Source organism: Panthera tigris, chromosome A2, assembly GCF_018350195.1.
Source record: "Panthera tigris isolate Pti1 chromosome A2, P.tigris_Pti1_mat1.1, whole genome shotgun sequence".
NCBI classification, from domain to species: Eukaryota; Metazoa; Chordata; class Mammalia; order Carnivora; family Felidae; genus Panthera; species Panthera tigris.
In genome coordinates this window covers 20,713,487-20,734,485 of record NC_056661.1, presented here as the reverse complement: position 1 = coordinate 20,734,485, position 20,999 = coordinate 20,713,487, and the positions used below count along the sequence as shown (strand labels likewise).

General features: G+C 52.9%; 1 protein-coding gene across 5 annotated transcripts in view; it reads left to right on the top strand.

The window, feature by feature from the left end:
• Positions 1-20,999, top strand: part of POC1A (POC1 centriolar protein A) — a 100,780-nt gene that overhangs the window by 36,451 nt on the left and 43,330 nt on the right. For all 5 annotated transcript variants that reach the window (XM_042979076.1, XM_042979074.1, XM_042979073.1 and 2 more), the window contains 3 exons: positions 5,007-5,140; positions 15,509-15,577; positions 18,021-18,119. In XM_042979076.1, the coding sequence (XP_042835010.1) occupies positions 5,007-5,140; positions 15,509-15,577; positions 18,021-18,119 (302 nt within the window). The remainder of the gene's footprint in view (positions 1-5,006; positions 5,141-15,508; positions 15,578-18,020; positions 18,120-20,999) is intronic.

The following is a 20,999-nucleotide window of genomic DNA, read 5'->3' as shown; positions in this document are numbered from 1 at the left end:
CTGGGTGAGAACCAGGCACTCCTGAGTGGGCTTTGGGCACATGAGGCTGTCGGGCTTTTCTGAGACACTTCGATTCATGCTACTGCAGTGTGTGGTCAGCAATCTTAGCCTGCCCGTGTCCAGCTGCCGCATGGTTGTGCTTTATGGAGGACACTTCCTGTCCCGTGTTAGGTTGTTGGGAATCGCTTTAGGCAACAGCAGGTAGCTGGCACCATTTTTCTCGGGCAAGGAATTTCTTGGCTCTGGCCTGTCACTGTGGGGAGCAGTTCTGGTTTCCCAATTCAGCAAGGAGACAGTGGGGCTGTTAGAGCCCTGGGAGCACCAGTCCCCACGGAGGTGGGTTAGGCTCCATATGCTCTGAGCCCACATCAAGGCTGTTGAAACATCTGAGCAGCAGCCCCCATCCGGAACCCATAATGTGGTTTGCGGTTTACAGGCACGTGCAGTTCCTGGGTGGATGTCAGGGGCTGCTCCCCATTTCACAGATGGGGAGTTTGAGGCTTGCCCACGGTCACACAGCTGGGAAGCTGGGAATCTGAGCCTCCCAGTTCAAGGCCTCCGAGTCTGACGTTCTGTCCACCACCCCTTGCTGGATTCTTACACTGTGTTGATTCTAGTCATTTACTTCCTGAGGCCTCTGGGAAGCCTTGGCTTGGCCCTCTCCAGAAATTCCAATTAGAGCTCAGAGTCCCAGGTTCTCTGTCCATCAGTTCTTTTTTTTTTTTTTAATTAATTAATTTTTTTTGAGAGAAGGAGAGCAGGAGTGGGAGAGGGCAGAGAGAGAGGGAGACACAGAATCTGAAGCAGGCTCCAGGCTCTGAGCTGTCAGCACAGAGCCCGACGCAGGGCTTGAACTCACGAACAGTGAGATCGTGACCTGAGCCGAAGTCGGTTGCTTAACCGACTGAGCCACCCAGGCAGCCCCTCCATTGGTTCTTAACACACCCCTCTGTCCCACCCCAGCTACAGTCACGGAGGATTTTAAGGCAGCTATGCAGCTGGTGGGGCAGGCCTGTACCCTTTGCTTGGTTTTTGAGACTGAAACAGTTGGTCAGGAGGCAGTGCACTGTCCCACCTGATCTGGTCAACTCATTGGCTCTTTCCCACCATCCCTAAGTGAGCATTTATGTGACAGTCACAAAGAGGAGGGTTTTGAACATCCTTCCCTGCTAGTATCAGAGCAACTTCATTGTATGAATCCATAGCCCCTCATAAACCCAAAGTCACGGGTAGTTCCAGTTGCATGTTATGAGAAGTCACCCCGGGTGAAGTTAAGCTGAGCCCTTTGTGATGAGAGTGGGGTGGGACTCGGTCTGGTGTGGCCTGCTTTAGGAAGGGACCTCCTACTTGGGTACCTGGGGGTCACTCTGGGCTCCTCGGTCAGTTTGGAGCCCACTGGGCAGTAGGCCAGATTTGCCGAAGGCTTGTACAACAGAGCTGTGTGGGCAGAGTGGCTTGTGGGTACCTGGGACTCTCCTCAGGCCATGTGCTGCCCGCAAGCTGTGGCCAGTTCCCAGGGCAGGGTCTGCAGTGGCCTCGATCCCACCCTCTCTGGGTTCCTGGTGGCCTGTAGAATCTTGATGTTGGTGTACCTCTGACCTTGAGTTGGAGTCTCTCTTTTGCCAGGAGCCCACAGCTGTGCCCAAATGGCAACCCGCCATCAGTTAACACTGATAACTGCCATGGAAGCAAGTTGATGAAAAGTGGATTATTCCTGCACAGTCACTGCTCAGGACTTTATGGTGGGAGCCTACCTGGGGGACTGTCACGCAGGGATGATTCTTAGGACAGGGCCTCCCTAGAATGGCTGTCCCACCTCTGTAGAGCCAGAGAGGCTGCCCCAGGCTGGTGGGGCTGGTGGGCAAGGCAGGAGAACAAGGAGGGAAAGGCAGTAGGTCCTGGCGTCTGGTACATCCTCACCCCCAGTCTGAGCCCTTTTCTGGAGTAAATGGTTCCAGATGTTTCCACCCCAGCTAGGAGGTCTTTGATATTCCTGCCATTTATACTGGAGCAGAGCTTTTGGTGCCCTTCCTCTGGAGGAGATTGCCTTCCCTGGGGTGGACTTGCCCAGGTGGGAGGCCCTGGCATGGCATCCACATCCTGACCCCGCCAGCCTGGTGGTGCTGGGAAGCCCTGGGCTCCCTGAGCTCACCCTCCCCCGATCCACCCTCCTGACCCTGGCTGTTCCTCTGCCAGCTTTGTCTCAGGTGGGGTGGGGTGGTGTTCTTTCCAGTACAGGCTGCCAAGGGCTGCAGAAACGAGAATAGAGTGCCCTTCTCCAGGCTCAGGGAGGCAGACATGCCAGGAGTAGCATTTGAAGCCCGAGGGAAGATGGGGCATAGGCAGCTGTTCTGCTGTGGGACTGAGGGCTTAGGGTGGCGGGGCTCCCCTGGGAGCATCTCCCAGTGTTTTGGCCCTCCTCGTCTCTCACTTCTCCGCCAATGTGAGCCAGCAATCTGGTGAGCATAGCTGGCCCCTCAGGAGTGCAGGGCACTAGCTCTTAGCCTGTAGACTCACAGCCTGAAGTGCTGTCAGGGCGATGCCAGGCTAGGCCTGGGCTCCGCCTCCCTGGACAGGACTCTCTATTGAGGGGAGAGAAGGATTTGTTTTGTGTTTTGATGTTTATTTATCTATTTTTGAGAGAGAGAGGGAGAACACATGTGGGGGAGGGACAGGGAGAGGGTGAGAGTGAGGGAGAGGGAGAGGGAGAGGGAGAGGGAGAGGGAGAGGGAGAGGGAGAGGGAGAGGGAGAGGGAGAGGGAGAGACAGAATCTGAAACAGGTTCCAGGCTCTGAGCTGTCAGCCCAGAGCCTGATGTGGGGGTCAAAACCACGAACCGTGAGATCATGACCTGGGCTGAAGTCAAATGCTTAACTGACTGAGCCACTCAGGTGCCCCCACTACACACAGGTGTTTGTTTTTTTTTTTTTGTTTTTTTTTTAAGTTTATTTAATTTGAGAGAGACAGCACATGTGAGTGGGGGAGGGGCAGAGAGAGAGGGAGAGAATCCCAAGCAGGCTCTGCACTGTCAGCGAGGGACCTGACGTGGGACTCGAACCCATGAACCGTGAGATCACAACCTGAGCTGAAATCAAGAGTCGGATGCTTAATGACTGAGCCACCCAGTTACCTCGGGAAGGATTTGCTTTTTATCATTCACCCAGTTGTGTAATCACAGTGACTATATACTGATGGTTAAAAAATTATTCTGGAAGTATGCAGAGTAAAAATTCCCTTATTTCTGTCCTACCCATAAGACTGTATAGGAGGGCCCTACCAGGAGCTTCTGTCCACATCCCTCTGCACATGTGTGTGCCCCTCTACATGTGGGTGGTGATAGTCACACTCTGCACCTGTTCAGTTCCTGCTGGGGTCATCTATGGCTGTATTCTTTTGTTTTCCATGCCCCAAATCTAAGTAAGCACTGAGGACACTGACCTCCCCGTCCCCAGACATCATCAACCCCTCTGCAGGCTGGCTCCTGGAGTTCTGGTGCTTAAAGAGTGTTCAGACATAAATTGCCATGTTATGTAAAGCCCTGGCTGTCTCCCCCAAGTGTGCTCGGGAACACGTACCCACATTCCCCAGGCATATGAGCTTATCAGCTGGGCTGGTGTCTGAGGGGCTCCATGTTCCTCTGTGGGTTCTGCTGAAGGCCATTTTGCGGTGGATGTGTTTATTGCTCTTGCAGCCTCACAGTGCCAGGATGAGGGGTTGGTTTTAGAATTTGCCTTTCTGTTTGTGGCTGTTCTGATTTGGCAGGCCGCGGTTATCTTATCCCCGCTGATGTCCCCTCCCAGGCCTGAATAGTGGGTATGAAGGCACCGGGGTCGTCTTCAGCAGCTGCTTTAGAAGCTGCGATGTAGCTGGTGCTCACATGCAGTCCCCATGTGGCCTGCCTGGGTCCAACTCACCCACTGCTTTCTGAGTCCCGCTCAGTGCCTGACACTGAGTCAAGCTCCTGCCTGACAGAGCACACAGTCTAATGGGGGACCCAGCCCGGAATGAAATAGTTACACATAAATGTAAAACACTGTTGTGAGGAGTACACCCACTGGAGACTCGTGGTGCTTCAGGAGGACAGTTCAAGGGGGTGGCCCCCAGGAGGCCAGGAGGCTTCTCGGAGGAGGTAACTGAGTAATGAGCTTCAAGGTCAGGGGAAGAGGTGGGCAAGGGTCTCCTGGGCCCATGGGGAATACTTGGAGAGCTGTCAGCCTGGAGAGCTGTCAAGGGCTGGGCTGGCTGGATCCTGCAGAGTGAGGGACACCAGGACGGATAGTGGGGTTTGGGTCAGGCCAATGGGGAAAAGAAAGTCATGGATGGGATTGAGCTGTTGAGTGTTGGGTAAAGTGGCAGGACCTAGAAACTGCGTGTGACACCAGGGGCAGCCGAGAGGCACATCTGAGGGCTCACTCTGTACAGAGGCCCCATGGGCAGGCTTATCCCCACGGCACCCCTGACATGTGAGTGCCATGATCCAGCAGGAGAAACAGACTGGCTTAGATGTGTCAGGGTGCTTGCTCAAGGTCATAAAGTGGGCCAGCAGGGAGGCCAGGATTGGAACCCAGGCCTGACTAGTTCCTGAGCGTGTCTTACCGTCTGCCTGCCCCACACTCTTGTAGGGCAGGGGCATGGTATTGGGACTTCAGGGGATTTCTTTTCCACCTCATTCCCCCTGAGTAGCAGTATGAAAGACAGATGGAGCATTATGTTTGAGCACTCCATTCTGCCCCAGCTCGACACTCTGTGTGCTGTGAGAGGTGGGGGAATCACCTGATCCCACCGGCCTTGTCGCTTGTGCGCCCGCTTGCCCTGCATCTCCCGCTGTTGGTTCTCAGCTCTGGATGAGTCTGCTCTTGCTCCTGTGCTGCACTTCTGGGAAATCCTTGTGGGGCTCCCCACAGCTCCTTGGAGCCGAGCCTCGGTTGGTCCCGATTGCCCGTCTCTGGGCTTCAGCTGTATCCCCTGGCCTCCCAGCCAGTGCCTGACAGATGTCCCTTCCCTAGTGCACAGCGCAGCGGTGAATGCACTCTCCTTCCACCCATCCGGAAACTACCTGCTCACGGCCTCCAGCGACTCGACCCTGAAGATCCTGGACCTCATGGAGGGCCGGCTGCTCTATACTCTCCACGGGCATCAGGTGAGGCTATCAGCCTGGCACTGAGTGGTGTAGAGGGAGGCGAAGGTGCCGCCTTGAGGCACATGCAGGGCTGTGGTTCATCTGAGGTGGGCCTTCCCTTGGAGCCCATTGGGGATGGCTTCTGTGGTCCCCTCACAGTCTGGGCAGTGGAGCGAAGGGCGGAAACAGGTTTGCCCCTGATGGGGACCATGAGCTCCGGCAGAAGTGCTGGGCCTGGTACCGCAGCTGAGAAGGGGGTGCAGGAGCTAACTTGGGAGTGGGACGGAGCCATTCAGACATGGTTGGCACATTTCTCCCAGGGAGCTACATGGAATCTGCCCCCTGAGTGACCTCAGGCATATCTTGGTTGAGTAGAGCCCTGGACCCCATGCCCTGAATTGCCATTGGGGTCTCTTGAGGGTTCTGCAGATGTTGATGCCTTTGGAGATAGAAACTAACAGGTATCTCTCAGAGACGAGTGCTTAGGATGGACATCTTCCTGTGTGTTTGGGAATTCCTGGAATTGAATCAAGGGACCTCTCTGAGCAACCTTCGCCAATGCAGCTGGTGCCCTGGACTCTCTCAGTGGGCAGTGGCCAGGCGCGGGGCCATGGTGAGGTGGGCTGCCTGCCGCTCTCCTAGAAGCCGGTCTGGGAGTCACTCTCTCACCCTCACCCCCACACCAGCCCCCAATTATGGCTGAGCTGTCTCCTGCTGGGCAGAACAGAATGTCTCCTGTTGGGACATAGTTGCCACACCCAAGTTGGACATGGGGTGCAGAGACCAGAGCTGTCAGTTTGTCGCCTTCTCCACCTGTGAGCAGGGGGGCAGGCTCTTGAGGGCTGAGGGAGGCCCTGGGGTGCCCGTGTATCTTGGGCAGGGAGCAAGGTGTGGTGTCTAGCTAGGGCTCTGGATTCACTGCCATCGGAGTCAGGCACATGGGGGCCATTGGCCATTGGCTGTGGCTTGGTGTGGGAGCATGGGCCTTGTCTTCTGCTTCCTTGGGACCTGGAAGGCTCCTTGCTGCCCTCAGCCCATGGTGACCCCTCGTCCTCCATGTCACATGTCTGCAGTGCAGGACATGTCTCATTCTCCCAGCAACTGGCACATCTAGGTGTAATATGTGGCCCCGGGGCTGGGTGACCTCTGCTCTTGTTACAGAGCCACCTTTGTTATTTCTTTGGCAAGTCAGTTATTCAGATTCATGTGTAACCAGTTTGAGATCTTATAACCAAAGAGGGTATTTGAAAACCACCCGAATGGTGCTGTCTCTCCTGCTCCCCACAGAAAGAAAGCAATATCCAGAAACATGCAAACAGATGTGTGCCAAGTGATCATCCAGGGCTTTCAGTGTGTGTGTGTGTAAAGGTTCTTTAAACAGCTGACTCACCTCTTAGCCTGATAACCCTAGAAATGTGGTGTCTAAATGCCTGTCCTGTGTTTGGGCACAGCATCAAGCACATAACGGAAACCCATTGACCTTCTTCTGGAGAAGTGAAACAGGGACCAAGTGAGACGGCACAGTTGCCTGTCTGCCGTTGAACCTGGAAATGTGGGAACTAGGCCAAGGGACATCTGGGTTCACATAGCCCCATGCAGATGTATAGTCCTCTTGGGCTCCCTGATCATGAAGTCCATTCCCTGGTCTACCTTTCCAGAAAGATTTGCACCTGGGCTGTTTGGTGACTTGAGCATTCACATTCTGTTCCAGGAGGTGGCTAAGTGCCCCCATAAGGCCCAGCTGCCACAAGCCACTTCTTGAAGTGTGTGACTGAGTGGCCCCAGGGGTCCCCACAGGGTCCTCAGTGCCCAGGGATTCCATCCCACAGATGAGGATGGCCGATTTGAAAGTACTTTTGATCCAGATGGGGCAACTGAGGCCCAGAGAGTGGTTTGAATTGTCGGGGTCCCATGCAGCTTAGGGTGGCAGAGCTGGGATAAGTATCCATGTCTCTACGGTTCGACCCTGAGTACTCACTTGCCTCACACACCCACTTTTATTTTACTTATCTATTTAAAGTTTATTTATTTTTGAGAGAGAGAAAGAGAGAGCACAAGTGAAGGAGAGGCAGAGAGACAGGGAGACACAGAATCCGAAGCAGGCTCTAGGCTCTGAGCAGTCAGCACAGAGCCTGACATGGGGCTCAAACTCACAAACCATGAGCTCATGACCTGAGCCGAAGTTGGACAGTTAACCCACTGAGCTACCCAGGCACCCCCGACACACAGCTTTTAGATGTCAAGTTGTGATTTCACTCTTGTCTTTAGATCACTGATCTGTGGAGGAGGCCAGCAGGCCTTGTGGCTGCTGTGTCCCAGCCTTGCTGCTACATGACCTCATTCTGATTCAGCAGGAGGGAACCAAGTGAAACTTTGGTTTGGACTTGGAGGACCTCCTTGTGACCATCCCTGGGCGTGGCCCAGAGAGAGCTGTGGGAGGGAAGGCTATTGAGTTTTTTCGGCCAACTGGAGCACACCCCCCTCCTGCTTTCAGTTCCACACCTGTGAGAAAGGCAGGGCCAGCTGGGCAGGGGGTGGCACACCAGCTGAGAGAAGCCAGCCACAGGAAGCCAATGCTGGGGGTGAGACAGCCCTCAGCTGGGAGGGGGCTCTGGGTATGTGCCAGGGAAGTGCCTGTGTCCCGAGCAGGACCCGAGCCAGCTCCTGTGGGGGAGCACTGAGGGAGCAACAGCGTGGAGAAGAAGGGTCAGGGGAAGCAGTGCTGTTGGGCTGATGCTTTCTTATCTGGGTTGAGGCTGGAAGTCTGATATGCCATTTAGTTGTGTTTTAATGTTTATTTTTGAGAGAGAGAGAGAGACAGAGTGAGAGCAGGGGAGTGGCAGAGACAGGAGGCATACACAGAATCCAGAGCAGGCTCCAGGCTCTGAGCTGTCAGCACAGAGCCCGACAGGGCTTGAACCCACAAACTGTGAGATCACGACCTGAGCCAAAGTTGGCTGCTTAACTGACTGAGCCACCCAGGTGCCCCATCTATTTAGTTGTCTTTTAAAGGCATGGGGGCACCAGGACGGAGGCACTTGCCAAGTGCCAGAGCTAAGATCAGGATCACCCAATGCAGCCTGGGTCTTCTGTACTGCTTTGAGGGCAGCTTGTCAACCTGGGAGTCTGACCATAGCAGCAGTTTGGTGGTTCTCTAGCATGCACTTGGTCACACCTCCCATTGGCCCATGTGAGGCTGGCTCACTTTGTGAGGTTAGAGGTGGATGTCAATTATAAGCTTATTGTGGGCCTCGAGGATTCTGGTGCTTTTCTTCTGAAGTCCTGGCTTTGGGACTCTGAGCTACAAAGGGCCATTCAGGGGATGTAGCTGGGGACAGAGAGGCTCCTGTCCCATGGGTGTTTGATGCCACACAGACTGTACCCTGGGAATAGTTCCTTGGCTGCAGCTGTGGCCCATGTGGCTCTACAGAGGCTTCCACGCGTGAGTCTCTTCAAGTGCTTGGCTGCTGGGTGGCAGGCCTAAGAGCTGAGCAAGCCCTTTGCTAGCTCAAGTCCTTGGGCCCCGGCCCCTCAATAGCTCTGCTGCTTCAGCTGTGATGGGCCTCAGTGATGAGGAGGCAGCGGGTGGCAAGTTACCAAATGCAACCTGAGCAGACACTGACCCCTTTGCCAAGGCAGGGGTTGGGGCTGAGCAGTTGGGTAGCCGTCTACCTCCAGCCTAATCTGCCCAAGTGGAGAGTGGACAGAGCAGGGAGGGCGCTGCCAGCCTGGATGTGGTACATTGCCCTCTTTCTTCTGCCTTTGTCCCTGGGAACGCAGGAGCAATTTCTCTCTCTGTGGCTTGAGCTGGTAAAGAGCCTGCACCAGTCACCTTTGCCAGCTTCTTTTTTTGAGGCCAAGTGCTAGGATGCATTCGGTTGAGGAGGGTTCATACAGCCTTATCTGGTCAGTGATGGTACCCAGCTTTTTAAGGAAATACCCCAGTATTTCCAGGAACAAATAGCTTGTACCCACCTGTTTCTGGTTTGGAAAAGCCATGAGTACTGTCACATCTTGTTCAGTTAAGTCTGGGTTTCAGGAGGCTGCAGATGGGAGGAAAGGCCTTGGGCATCAAGGTCAGGCCATTCCAGCGTTGCCTCTTACCCTGGGACATTGGGCAAGACCTTGACTTTGCTAAGACTTTGCTCATTTGTAAGAACTCCTGTATCTGCCTCATAACAGGAGAGGGTGTGTCTACATTCCCCAGCACCAGACATAGTAGATCCTCACAGATGTTGGTCCCTTTCCACTTCAGCTCTTGGAAAAGATCTTTTGTTGCTCTAGGTGAGAGCTCTTTAAAAGGCTGTTGAATGGGAAGCTTGGGTGGCTCAGTCGGTTAAGTGTCCAACTCGATTTGGCTCAGGTCATGATCTCATGGTCCGTGGGATCGAGCCCTGCGTCAGGCTCTGCCGTGACTTCATGGAGCCTGCTTGGGATTCTCTGTCTCTATCCCTCCCCTGTTCATGCACACTTTCTCTTTCTCTCAAAATGAGTAATAAACATTTAAAAATAAATAAAAGGCCATTGAACGTTTCTGTTATGGGCATGGTTCTGGCACCCTGGGTGGGCAGTCAGTCTTTAGTAGGAAAATGAATCCATGGTAGGGGACTCTGATGGCTTCACCCCTTTCAATGGGCACAGGGCCATAGCCGTCAGCCCCTCCCCCGCTGGGATGGAAGTGCCTGTTTTCCTGCCACCCACTCTCCCACAGAGTGTTTCAAGGGTTTATCTGGCTTTTTGTTTAGTCTTGTCCTCATCTCCCCCAGAACATCCTCTTGCTTTGGTTTCTCTTTTGTCACACAGATCCTGAAATCTGTCCCTGTGGTGACTCCTCTGAATGTACTTGTCCCCACCAGTTGCTCTGAGTAGGTGTGGCCTGCTGGTGCCTTGGTCCACAGGTCTGTTTGCAGTGCCCATTATTAGTCCCGCCTGTCAGGCCACATTCTACGGCCCAATTCCTGGAGGACAGGCCAGGTGTCTGTTGGCAGTGGGCTGGCAGAGGTGCCAGTGCCCTCTCTGGGGCTCTGGAAGGTCTTGCCCTGGGAATCTGCCACAGCTTTGACACTTAAGCAAGAGGAAAAGGAGCCCCTGCTTCTTTTTTTTTTTTTAAATATATGAAATGTATTGTCAAATTGGTTTCCATACAACTCCCAGTGCTCATCCCGAAAGATGCCCTCTTCAATACCCACCACCCCCCCCCTCCCACCCCCCATCAGCCCTCAGTTTGTTCTCATTTTTTAAGAGTCTCTTATGCTTTAAGGAGCCCCTGCTTCTTGCTGAATCCAGTATAGACTTAGGGGTGTCAGGGCACACAGGGGCCTCTTCATCCTGTCCCACCCCTCACCTTGCAGCAGGGAAGAGCAGAAGAAGGAAGGACTTCCCCAGCAAGTACAGCTATTGTTTGAAACCTTGTGCCCTGAGCGAGGCCCCCATAGCTCTGGGTGGCAAGTGTGGGGGCAGTGTGCTAGAAATACAGATTTATTTTTCTGTATTTTCTGAAACATAATCTTGAGCCATGCTCATTTGGTTTAACTCCCCAGAGCTATTTGGGAGAGGATGGTGGGCGGGACGTGGGTGGGAGTTAAATCTGGTGTTTATGGCTATGCAGTTGGCGTTCATGTTGCTGTGGAGTGACTGAGCTGCACGGGAATCACTGGGCATGTGGTTCCACGCACCCCAGCTGGCTCATGGTGCAGGTGAGCAGCCATCCAACTAAGGGCCTAGAACCCAGAACTGGCGCTGCTGTCTGCACCTGGGGCTGTGCTCCTAGGCTTGTTTACTGTGAAATCACAGGCTCAGGGCACGGGATCCACCCACGTCCCTGGGAGCTTGTGTCATGCCAGAGCCTAGGCTGGGGCTGGGCAAGTGGCAGTAAAGGGGTACACATGGTCAAGGAGGAGAGGCGGCAGTGTGACAGAGTGGCCTGGGATGCATGGGCTGCCCCTAGGTGGCTCCAGGTGGAAGGAGGCTCTCTGAACGTGCTCCACCCCCTCCACCCGCCCTGCCACCTTGTTTCTTCCAGCACTCTGCGGCCCCTTGTGTAGTCATTTCATTTTGGAAAATTAGGTTTATGCTTGGGAAGCTCAGACCTGGTTTGGATGGTTGGGCACCTCCTGGGAGAGGTGAGGGGACATCACGAGGGAGAACAGCTCATGTACTCCAACCTGAGTAAACCAAGAGGCCTGCCTGGCCTTCTGTCCCCTGCCAGCAGCCCAGGGTTGAGGATTGGGAGGAGGTGTCCTTGGCCAAGGTCAGGAGAGAGCCTCAGCATTTCTGGGCACCAGCTCTTCCCAGAGGCCACTCCTAGTCCACGGGGCCACTACTAAGACACAGGAGCCAGCCCACAGCAAGATGCTGGTGAATGAGTGCAGGAGCCTCCCTGGTGTGGGGCTTGTGGAAGAAGCAGCCTGGGGAATCAGAGACCAGGGCTCCCACACCAGAGGCCGCTTATGCCTCCTTGATCTCCATGTCTTTGTTTAATGGTCACTCTTCTGTTACTTCTGACACCAGGCATGTGTTGTGACATTACTATTTGTTGGCTGGTAGCCAGTGAAAAACATTACGAAAGCCTCGTGAGGTGGTGGTGGATGGGGTACCTGGCTGGGTCTTTGCCAGCATAGCTGTTGTGGACACAGTGGTCAGAGTTCAGGTGCACAGGGGCCTCAGGGAGTCCGGTGGAAGGGAGTGAGGAGAGCAGAGGGGTCTGGACCAGCTATAGGGGCCCTAAAGGGAAAGTCACCCAGAAGCTATGGGAGCTAAACACCATGGGTTCCTTTGTTTTGCCTTTTTTTTTTTTTTTTTCAAGTTTCTTGATTAACACCTTGCTGTTCAAGAGTGAAGAAAGCAGACTGTGCGGGGCTCTTGGTTTGGAGGTTGTCAAGGCAAAGATGGTGTTTGGTGAAGTGACTGGGTGTGGGCCTAGCCAACCTCTGAGGGCCACATGAAGCTGCATCAGGAGGGAGAGTGGGGTGGGAGGCCAGGCTGCATCCAGTGCTCATGACGACCAAGCAGAATGAATGGTCTCACCAAAGCTGGCCAGATCCAGAAAGGGAGGGAAGGATCTGGTTGAGCCTGTGAGGCATCCTACCTGTGGACATGGCCTGGAGCCAGAGGGGACCAGGATCTCAGGCAGGTAAACACCTCTGGCATTCAGACCACACTGCTAAAGTCTCAGCAGAGAGTTCAGAGTCATACTCAGGAGTCTCTGGAGAGGCCCCTGGGTCTTGCCTGGGAGAAGAAACAATTTGGCAACATTCCTGCCCTGAGCTGGTGAACTAATGCATTGAGAGTAACTGATTAACCAAAAAGAATAAGCCACCTTGAAGGCAGAATGATCTCAACGTGTATCACATTGGATCGGTGTCTGTGACAAAAGCGCCCGTCAAGCCCCCATGGTTTGGAAGCTACAGTGCACTCCAAAATGTAACTGCTGGGCTAAAGAGTAAATCATTGTGGAAACTAAATGTTTGGAGGTGGCCACCAGTGAGAATATTGCATATTGGAAACTTTGAGGATGTATCTAGGGTGGTAATCAGAGGCAAATGTGTAGCCTTAAAGGAGTTTATTTAAAACGGAGAGAGATTAGAAATAACTGAATTAAGAGCTCAATGCCAGAGGTCACAGAAAGATCCTGAAGCAAGAGAAGACTGGAGCTCGAAATGAGGACCCCTGAGCAGGCCGGTGGGGCTGGAGCACCAGTGAGGGCAGGAGGAGGGGCCCTGGCGAGGTTGGTGGGGGCCGGGGTTGTCTGGGTGCCGAAGGGTTGGGATGATGTTTGTCAGTGGTGGAGAAGCTCGGTCTGCGTTCTAGTCCCTGCTGGTTTTGTCCCACAGCAGAGCCTAGGGCCACCTGCTCCCCGGGGCTGTTTTTGTGGGCCACAGACAGACAGGCAAGAGCGTTTGTGGAATGTTGCTCTTTCCAGGAACACCAAGGTACCTGGTGTGGGAGCTGAGCAATCCTCTGGGTAAATGGGCACTGCTGGGGAAGACCGTGGGTCTCACCCCCAAGATTCCCTTTACTGCTTGTATGTTGCTGGCATCATCCCCAGAGAGTTTCCTGACATTTGGACTCCGGGGAAAGCGCTAGCCTCTGCTTTCTGGTCCCAGTCCCCCACCACGCCACAGGCTACCGGCCGCCTTCTTCAGTGGTGCTGCCACTGCTTGTCCTCCAGCAAGTTTTTTAAGTTTACTTATTTTGAGAAGGGGAGAGAGAAAGTGAAAGACAGGCTCCACTCTGTGTCAGCACAGAACCCGACATGGGGCTAGATCCCACGTACCGTGAGATCATGACCTGAGCCACAATCAAGAGTCAGACACTTAACTGAATGAGCCACCCAGGCGCCCTTGGCCTCCAGAATCTTGTCGGCAAATTGGCATCTGGTGGCTGAGTGACAACAGGAAAGGAGACTGGCTGATGAATATTTGTTTGGTTCCTTAGTTGCTCTGACTTCTTGGAAACCCGCTATTCCTCAGTGAGCTCTGGACAGGCAAAGAGCCTGTCTCTGTTGACACTGCGTGTCCTGGTTTCCTTCTCTTTTCTCTCTTCCTTTTTTGTTTTTCCTCAAAATGAAAATAGCTTTGTTGTTTTGTTTTTATATTAACATAGCAATACCGTATACTCACTGTTTAAGAGTTCGAAGTATGAGGAATTAACAAAGATTTCCAAGAATCAAGTGAAAGTCACCTGAAATTTCCATCCCGCACCCCACTGTGTTAACCCTTGGGGATTGTTCACCCGGAAGAGTATTAGGGTGACGCGTGATCTGCTCCCTCCTGCACTCGGCCCTGCACTTGTGGCTCATGATGCCTTGCACCTGGCATTTCACACTCCCTGGTGTAATTGACGTTCCCCATCATAAGAATGGATCTCCTTTGTCCTATTGGATGGCCATATAGGACTCCTGACTGCCCTGAACCCCAGGCCCTCGGAGACCCATCTGTGAGAGGAGGTGGGGAGAGGCACAGGCTGGAGGCTTTGTCTCTGACCTCTTGGGCCTTGGTCTCTCCTCTGGGATGCATCACCTGTAGGAAGGGTAAGCGTGCAAACCATCCTCTGAAGGTGAAGTGGGTAAGTGCAGGTTAGTGTTAGCTGGCCTTGTACTCACTTTCGTCTTCACCACCTTCATTATGGGCACCTTGGAGAGGAGGGGCCGTGGATACAATGGGGAAGTGTGGGGGTACATATTCCTTCCTGCCCAGCGTACCCAGGGGCATCTTTCCACCTGCCTGTCTCTTCTGGGCAGGCAGAAGCTGGTCTTGTTCCATGACTTCAGATCCGTTTTTTAGCCCAGAACTTCTCTGTCTTTTCCAGCATCGTGGAGGTGTGTCCCAGTGTTCCTCTTGTCCATGGCTCCACCTCTTATGTCTGCCCCACGGCCAGAGGCATCTCATTTGGGCAGTTGGGGCTCTTGCTGCTCCCTGCTCTGGTCTGGAGGAACTGAGGTGGCCTTTGTAATAGTGGCCATGCTGTCATCAGTTAGGAGAGAATCTGTTTTATCTGGTTTTTCTTTGGGAATGCCAAGTACTACCACACTGAAAGTTTGGCCAGGAGGAAGAGATGGTTCACGGTGGTGTGTGAACAGATTCTTGCTCCGTGCATCTTTCTGCAGCAGATTTCAGGCATGTGAGGAAGAGCCCTCCCTCTTTACTGGAGGAGTATGTGCCCCTGCTCCAAGCCCGGATAAACTCACGGGCCCTCAAAGCACTGCGTGGCACAGGTCTGGCGTGTCCCTTCCGATGGTCATGTGGACCTTCAGCACCTGGGAAGCCGGAGCTGGTACTTCTTCCCCAAAGGTCCTAACATAAAGAAAGTGATTTGCACATTAGAGGGAGATGTCTCGTTGCTCCTCTGTTCAGACACCTTTCATAACCCCCTTCCCAGCCTCCTTCCTACCCTGATTCTGGCCTCTTGTGTCACCTGGGCTCCCTGACTGCACCCCGTTTCTGCTCATTGGCTCCTCCTCAGGGCTGCACACTTCTCTGGTCAGCTGCAGGGTGGTGTCGGGGAGGAGCACGACCTGGGCCAGGGGGACCCAAGTTCTGGTGCCAGTGCTGGGCCTGGGATAAGTAGGTGCACCTGTCCGACCTCCATCTTATCCTTGGGAAGTGGGCACAGTGATGGCAACCCAGCAGGGCTTTCTGCCCACCTATGACCCCCCTGGCTTGGCCTTTGTGCTGTCAGTGGTGGTGGGGAGCAGAGGCCTCAGCAGTGACACTCATGGCTGAGCTCTGCAGGTGTCTCTGCCAAAGGTGAGGGAGGACAAGGGGCTAAATGAGGCCCTTAGCCCTTTGTCCTGCTGCTGCTCCCATTCGGGAGCTTCTGGTTTTCTTCCTGTGCATTTAGCATCTACGGTGACCTTTGGTGTTTTTTCTTGTTTGTTTGTTCTGACAGGGTCCAGCCACCACTGTTGCTTTTTCAAGAACGGGAGAGTATTTTGCTTCTGGAGGTTCTGATGAACAAGTAAGTAAAGATTGGTCTGAGACATGTTGGCTGGTACTTATCAGAAGAGAACAGGAGGTCAGAGCATCTTGAGGATGGGCCAAGTTTCACTAGCTTCCTTGGTGGCTTTCAGCAACCATGAAGGCTGGCACTTGGGGTGGGGTACTTAGACCCAGGGTGCTCGTCTCCTTAAAGCAGGTCTCCTAGGGGTGCTGACCCCGTGGCAGCATCTTAAAACCCTAACTGCTCAAACCAGCATGGGTTGGAAGGATCCTGAGCTATCATTGCCATGAAAAAGTTAAAATGAAGGTTCTTAATAACTTCTTTTTCCTGATGAGATAATTAGGGGATACATACATAGCCTGGCAATGTGGGCAATGTGGCAAAAGCTTCATATTTCATTTAATCCTCATGGCGGCCCTGTGGACAGGGCCTCTGGTCCCTCCATTGTATGATGAGGAAACTGAGGCTCAGCAGATGACAGATATCAGGCTGCCCTGGAGCCCCCACCTCTGTCATCTGCCCCCTTTGCTCCTATTATGCAAATAGTTTTGAGGGATCAGATTTTCAGACTGCATGGCTGCAGGGAGAAGACATGTGTGAGGAGGTCCTGTGCCATTTTGTCACCCTGTGTGCCCAAGCTTTCTACCCATCAGCCCAGGTACCTCCTGCCCAGAATGTTCTCTGTCTCTTTTTTTTTTAAATGGTTATTTATTTTTGAGAGAGTGAGAGAGTGCAAGCGGCAGAGGGGCAGAAAGAGTGAGAGAATCCTAAGCAGGCTCTGTGCTGCTGGCGCAGAGCCTGACGCGGGGCTCATACTCACGAACCGTGAGAACACAACCTGAGACGAAATCAAGAATCAGACACTTAACCGACTGAGCCACCCAGGTGCCCCCAGAATGTTCATTCTCTTGATGCTGGGCCTCACAGCTCTGCTCAGCCAGAAAAGTCCCATTGGCCTTCCAGTGAGCCCCAACGCCATTCCTGTGGACCGATCCGGGTCGAGTTTCTGCCAAGAAAGCAGAGGGTTGTTGGAAGCTCTTTCAGCATGGCTTGGATAAGAGGCAGTGTGTGTCTCCCCCCACCAGCACTGGTTTCTGTGCTAACCAGACAAGGGAGGAGGAAGACCAGGGGGACCCCTGAGCTGTCCCTGGGTGTGGAGGCCTGGCTCATTGCTTAAGCAAGAGAAAATAGTGCAATAGAGTCGTACTAGAAATAGTCATGGTAAAAGAAAGTCACATAGTACGAGAGGCAGCCTGGTAGAAAGTAGGGCTTCCGCCCACTCTGGGCCCTCCTCAGGCAGCCACTCCTATCAGCTCCCTGGCTGCTTTATGAAAGTCTGCTCTGAGAGCCTTTTTGGAGAGACATTTGAATCTTCACATTCGTAATACTGTTCTATTCCCGGGAATTTTTCAAGACTAGCACAGTTACAAATGGCCCTGTGAGCAAGGGGGTGTGTGCTAATTCTGTTTGTAGGCGGGAGGAATGAGAGACCTTAATGGCCATGATTCAGGGAGCGGTAAACGGTAGGCTTCTCTAGGAGTGGCGAACAGCCTCAGGAAAGTGTTCTGCTTATGCTGAGTTTTCGTCTTACCTGGACACAGGGCTTTTCTGTGGTCTCACTTGAGCACTGGCCACGCTCCACAATTCCTGCTGTACTGGAAGTGACCTTGGCAGAGGGCAGCCACATGGGGCTGATTCTCTCCAATAGGAATGTTCTTGCTCCCCAGCAGGGCTGTTTGCCAAGCTTTTGTTGGAGGAGCCTTAGGATGTGAAAATCCTTCAAGTGGACTGTGGAATAAGGGGTGTGTTGCCCATGGCTCCCTGGGTACCAGTGTCTGTGCCAAGCTGTCTCTGTGAGGTCAGAAGATCATCCCCTTTTCACAAATGGGAAACTGAGTCACAGAGAGGTTGAATCCCTTGCCTAGAGCCACACAGTAAGGGACGGAGCCGGGAATTTGACCACAGTGGTCTGGTGTAACAGGCCAGGCCATGACCCTCGGGAGCTTCTATTTTAGTGGGGAGACAGATGATAAATGAATGAGGAAGAGGGACAAAGAAATTAAATAACTACGAAGTCTGATGCTATGGAGGAAATAAGTAGAGAGCTATGATAAAAGTTAGTAGGAGGCCAGGGAAGCGCTCTCTGAGAAGATGCTGTGGAAGAGGACACTCTAGCTTGAGGAGACAGCTACACTTGGGCTGGGACACGGCAGGGAGGGACTAGCAAGTACAAAGGCCTCGTGGCAGCATGCAGTGAGTCCATCCCGATGGACTTCTCGAGGCCTGTTTGGAAAGCCTGGGAGGTGGGGCAGGTCCCAGAGTTGAGCTGGGGTGTCTGGTGGGGACTATCCTGCCACTGGCCTAGAACTTTCGAGGTGGCCTCTGGGCTCGCATTTTCCATGAAGTAGGACTGGCAAGGGTTTTTCTCCTCCTGATTCTCTGTGCTTGTGGGTCTTGGCAGGTGATGGTTTGGAAGAGTAACTTTGATGTTGTCGATTATGGAGAAGTCACAAAAGTGCACAGGCCCCCAGCCACCCTGGCCACCTCCTCCAGGAATCTGGTAAGTGGCTCAGCGGGTATGTCCTGAGCCCTGAAACTCTGGTGGTCATGGCAAACAGTGAATAATACTTCGGCGCTTGTACTTTGTTTCAAATCTAGAATTAACAAGCAAGACGTGAGGACTGCAGGTGCCGAGGCCCCCTGCCATTTGGTCAGAGGGTGTTTCCATGGCACATGCTACTGATGGTTGAGGAAAGGAAGGACCTGTCCCCTGCTGAGGCTTGGGCCACAGGACCCTGCGGGAGGTTCCTAGAGGGCGTGGGGCCTGGGCCACAGCTGGGACGGATGGGAAAGGCCCAGCCCTGTTGCTCTCACTTCCCTTTTTTTTTTAAACCATGGAAAGGAAGTTCCTCAGCCACAAGCCATTTTTAGTACCTTTGTCGGTAAAAGGCCATTTGGTGTTCCCGAATTAAGATAGTTAATGGTATTTTTTGACAAATATTTTGGGGGAAAAAATGTTTGAGAACTGATATGATCTCATTGAATAAAGTTGCGTTCAGCTTTGGCTGAAATAAGCTTTAAAAGCTAAGGATGTGGAGCCCTGAAGGTTTTAAGTGCCAGTGGCCATAAGCTGTTTGAATCTCTCCCTCCTGGACCCTAGAGGCAGTGTAGCCTCTCCCACCCACGGAAACTGGCCTGAACAACAGGAAGCGGCTTGCCCAAGGCCCCCAGCAACTCAAGGCTGGCCCAGAATAGAACCAGGAAGTCTCTGAGTCCATCCTGAGCTTTCTTTGGCTCCAGCAGAGGGATCCCCCACCCCAGCGAGATACCCACACACACCCACACCCCCCTAAACATACCCATCCTGTGTGTTGGGGCTCCCTCTAGGAATAGGCCAGCTTGAGATTTAAAGTTTTCTTCCAAGGGTTGCCTTAGCTGGGAGGTTATGTTCTCCTCCACGTTTGCTAATGAATAGCTGATTGTTAGCTTTGGGGTGTGTTGGGGTATGACTGGGTTGCATGGTGGTCTTTTTGCTGCTGTTTGGTCTACCTAGAAAGGCATCTATCTTCTTCCCTTTCCTTTCCTTTCCTTTCCTTCATTTCCTTCCCTCCTTTCCTTCCTTTCCTTCCTTTCCTTCCTTTCCTTCCTTTCCTTCCCTTTCCTTCCCTTTCCTTCCCTTTCCTTCCCTTTCCTTTCCTTTCCTTTCCTTTCCTTCATTTCCTTCCCTCCTTTCCTCCCTTCCTTTCCTTCCTTTCCTTCCTTTCCTTTCCTTTCCTTTCCTTTCCTTTCCTTTCCTTTCCTTCCTTCTTTCCTCTCCTTTTCTTTCTTTCTTTCTTTCTTTCTTTCTTTCTTTCTTTCTTTCTCAAAATGTTTCTTTTTTTTTTTAATTTTTTTTTTTAATGTTTATTTATTCTTGAGACAGTGGGAGACAGAACATGAGTTGGGGAGGGGCATAGAGAGAGGGAGACACAGAATCTGAAACAGGCTTCAGGCTCTGAGCTGTCAGCACAGAGCCCAATGCAGGGCTCGAACCCATGAACCGTGAGATCATGACCCGAGCCGAAGTCAGACGCTTAACCGACTGAGCCACCCAGGTGCCCCTGAAATGTTTCTTTTTTTAGAGAGAGTGCAAGGCAGGGTGGGACAGAGAGAGAGAGGGGACAGGATCCGAAGCAGGTTCTGTGCTGACAGCAGTGAGCCTGATGCAGGGCTCAAACTCACAAACCACAAGATCATGACCTGAGCTTAAGTTGGCAAAGTCTGACGCTCAACCAACTGAGCCACCCAGACACCCCTAGAAGGCATTTTTCAAACTGCAGGACTGGGATCCTATGGAGTCTGTAGCATCTGTTCCCTATCTGTTGGGCATTCGCAATAAATGAGGTCCAGCCAAGGCCTTTATGTGTGCTGCCCTGTTTATCCCCTACCTTGGCCGGCTGGGTGGGCAAAGTTACTACTCTTACTCACAGATGAGACATCTGGGGCTTAGTCACTTGCCCCAGATGCCTGGACCTACAGACTCACCACGCTGGCCCCTCTGAGCGAGGCTGCTGAGCTGGAAGCTGCAGGTGGCAGAGGGCTGCCTGTCAGCTTTTCCCTATCCCAGGGAAGGGCACTGCCACCTGTCTCTTGGGAATGGTCAGTAACCATCAGCAAGGGGAGAATCCTGTGCTCCTTTTCTTGTGGCTATTAGGGAAGTAGCTCAGGCAAGCCACCTCTTGTCCCTTCAGTCCTGCTCAGATACGGGGTGTGGAGCACCCTTGCATCCCAGAGCTGTGGGGCCTGATCATCTAGCATGAAGGTGTTCGGGGTGGGGGAAGCCAGCAGGACAGGGCAGACTTTGGCATGGATGGGATGCCAGTGCTCACCAGTGCTCAGGAAAACCATTTGTTCCCCTACTACCTTCAGGCCCACGACAGAGCTGTAGTCAATTCCACTGGGCATCACCACATGGTACTCAAACAGAGGAAAGGATATGGGCTCTAGGGTCAGAGAACTGGGTCTGAACCCTGGCTGTCTGGTCCCAGACAAAGCACCTGCTCTTCCCAAACCTCTGTTTTCCATGATGGGACCTGCGTACCCCTTTGGCGGGCTCTGAGGACCCCATGTATGACAGAGCTGAACTCTGCTGACCCACACCGTGACTTGACTTATTAGTCCTGAAATTGTTCTTTGTTTATGGCTCTTCCCTTATTTGTCACAAGCCCCTTTGGGACACTGAAGAGATGTATGGGCCCTCATCCAGACACACACCCATGCCAAAGCTTGCACACCATGTGGAGTACACTTGTAGGAGTGTGTCTGATCTCAGGACTCCCAGGCCAAGAGGAGAGCTAAGGGATTTTTTGTTTGTTTTGTTGCATTTTATATACATGACATAAAATTTCTCCTGTTAGCCATTTTTAAGCGTACGGTTGAGTGGCATTAAGTACATTCATGT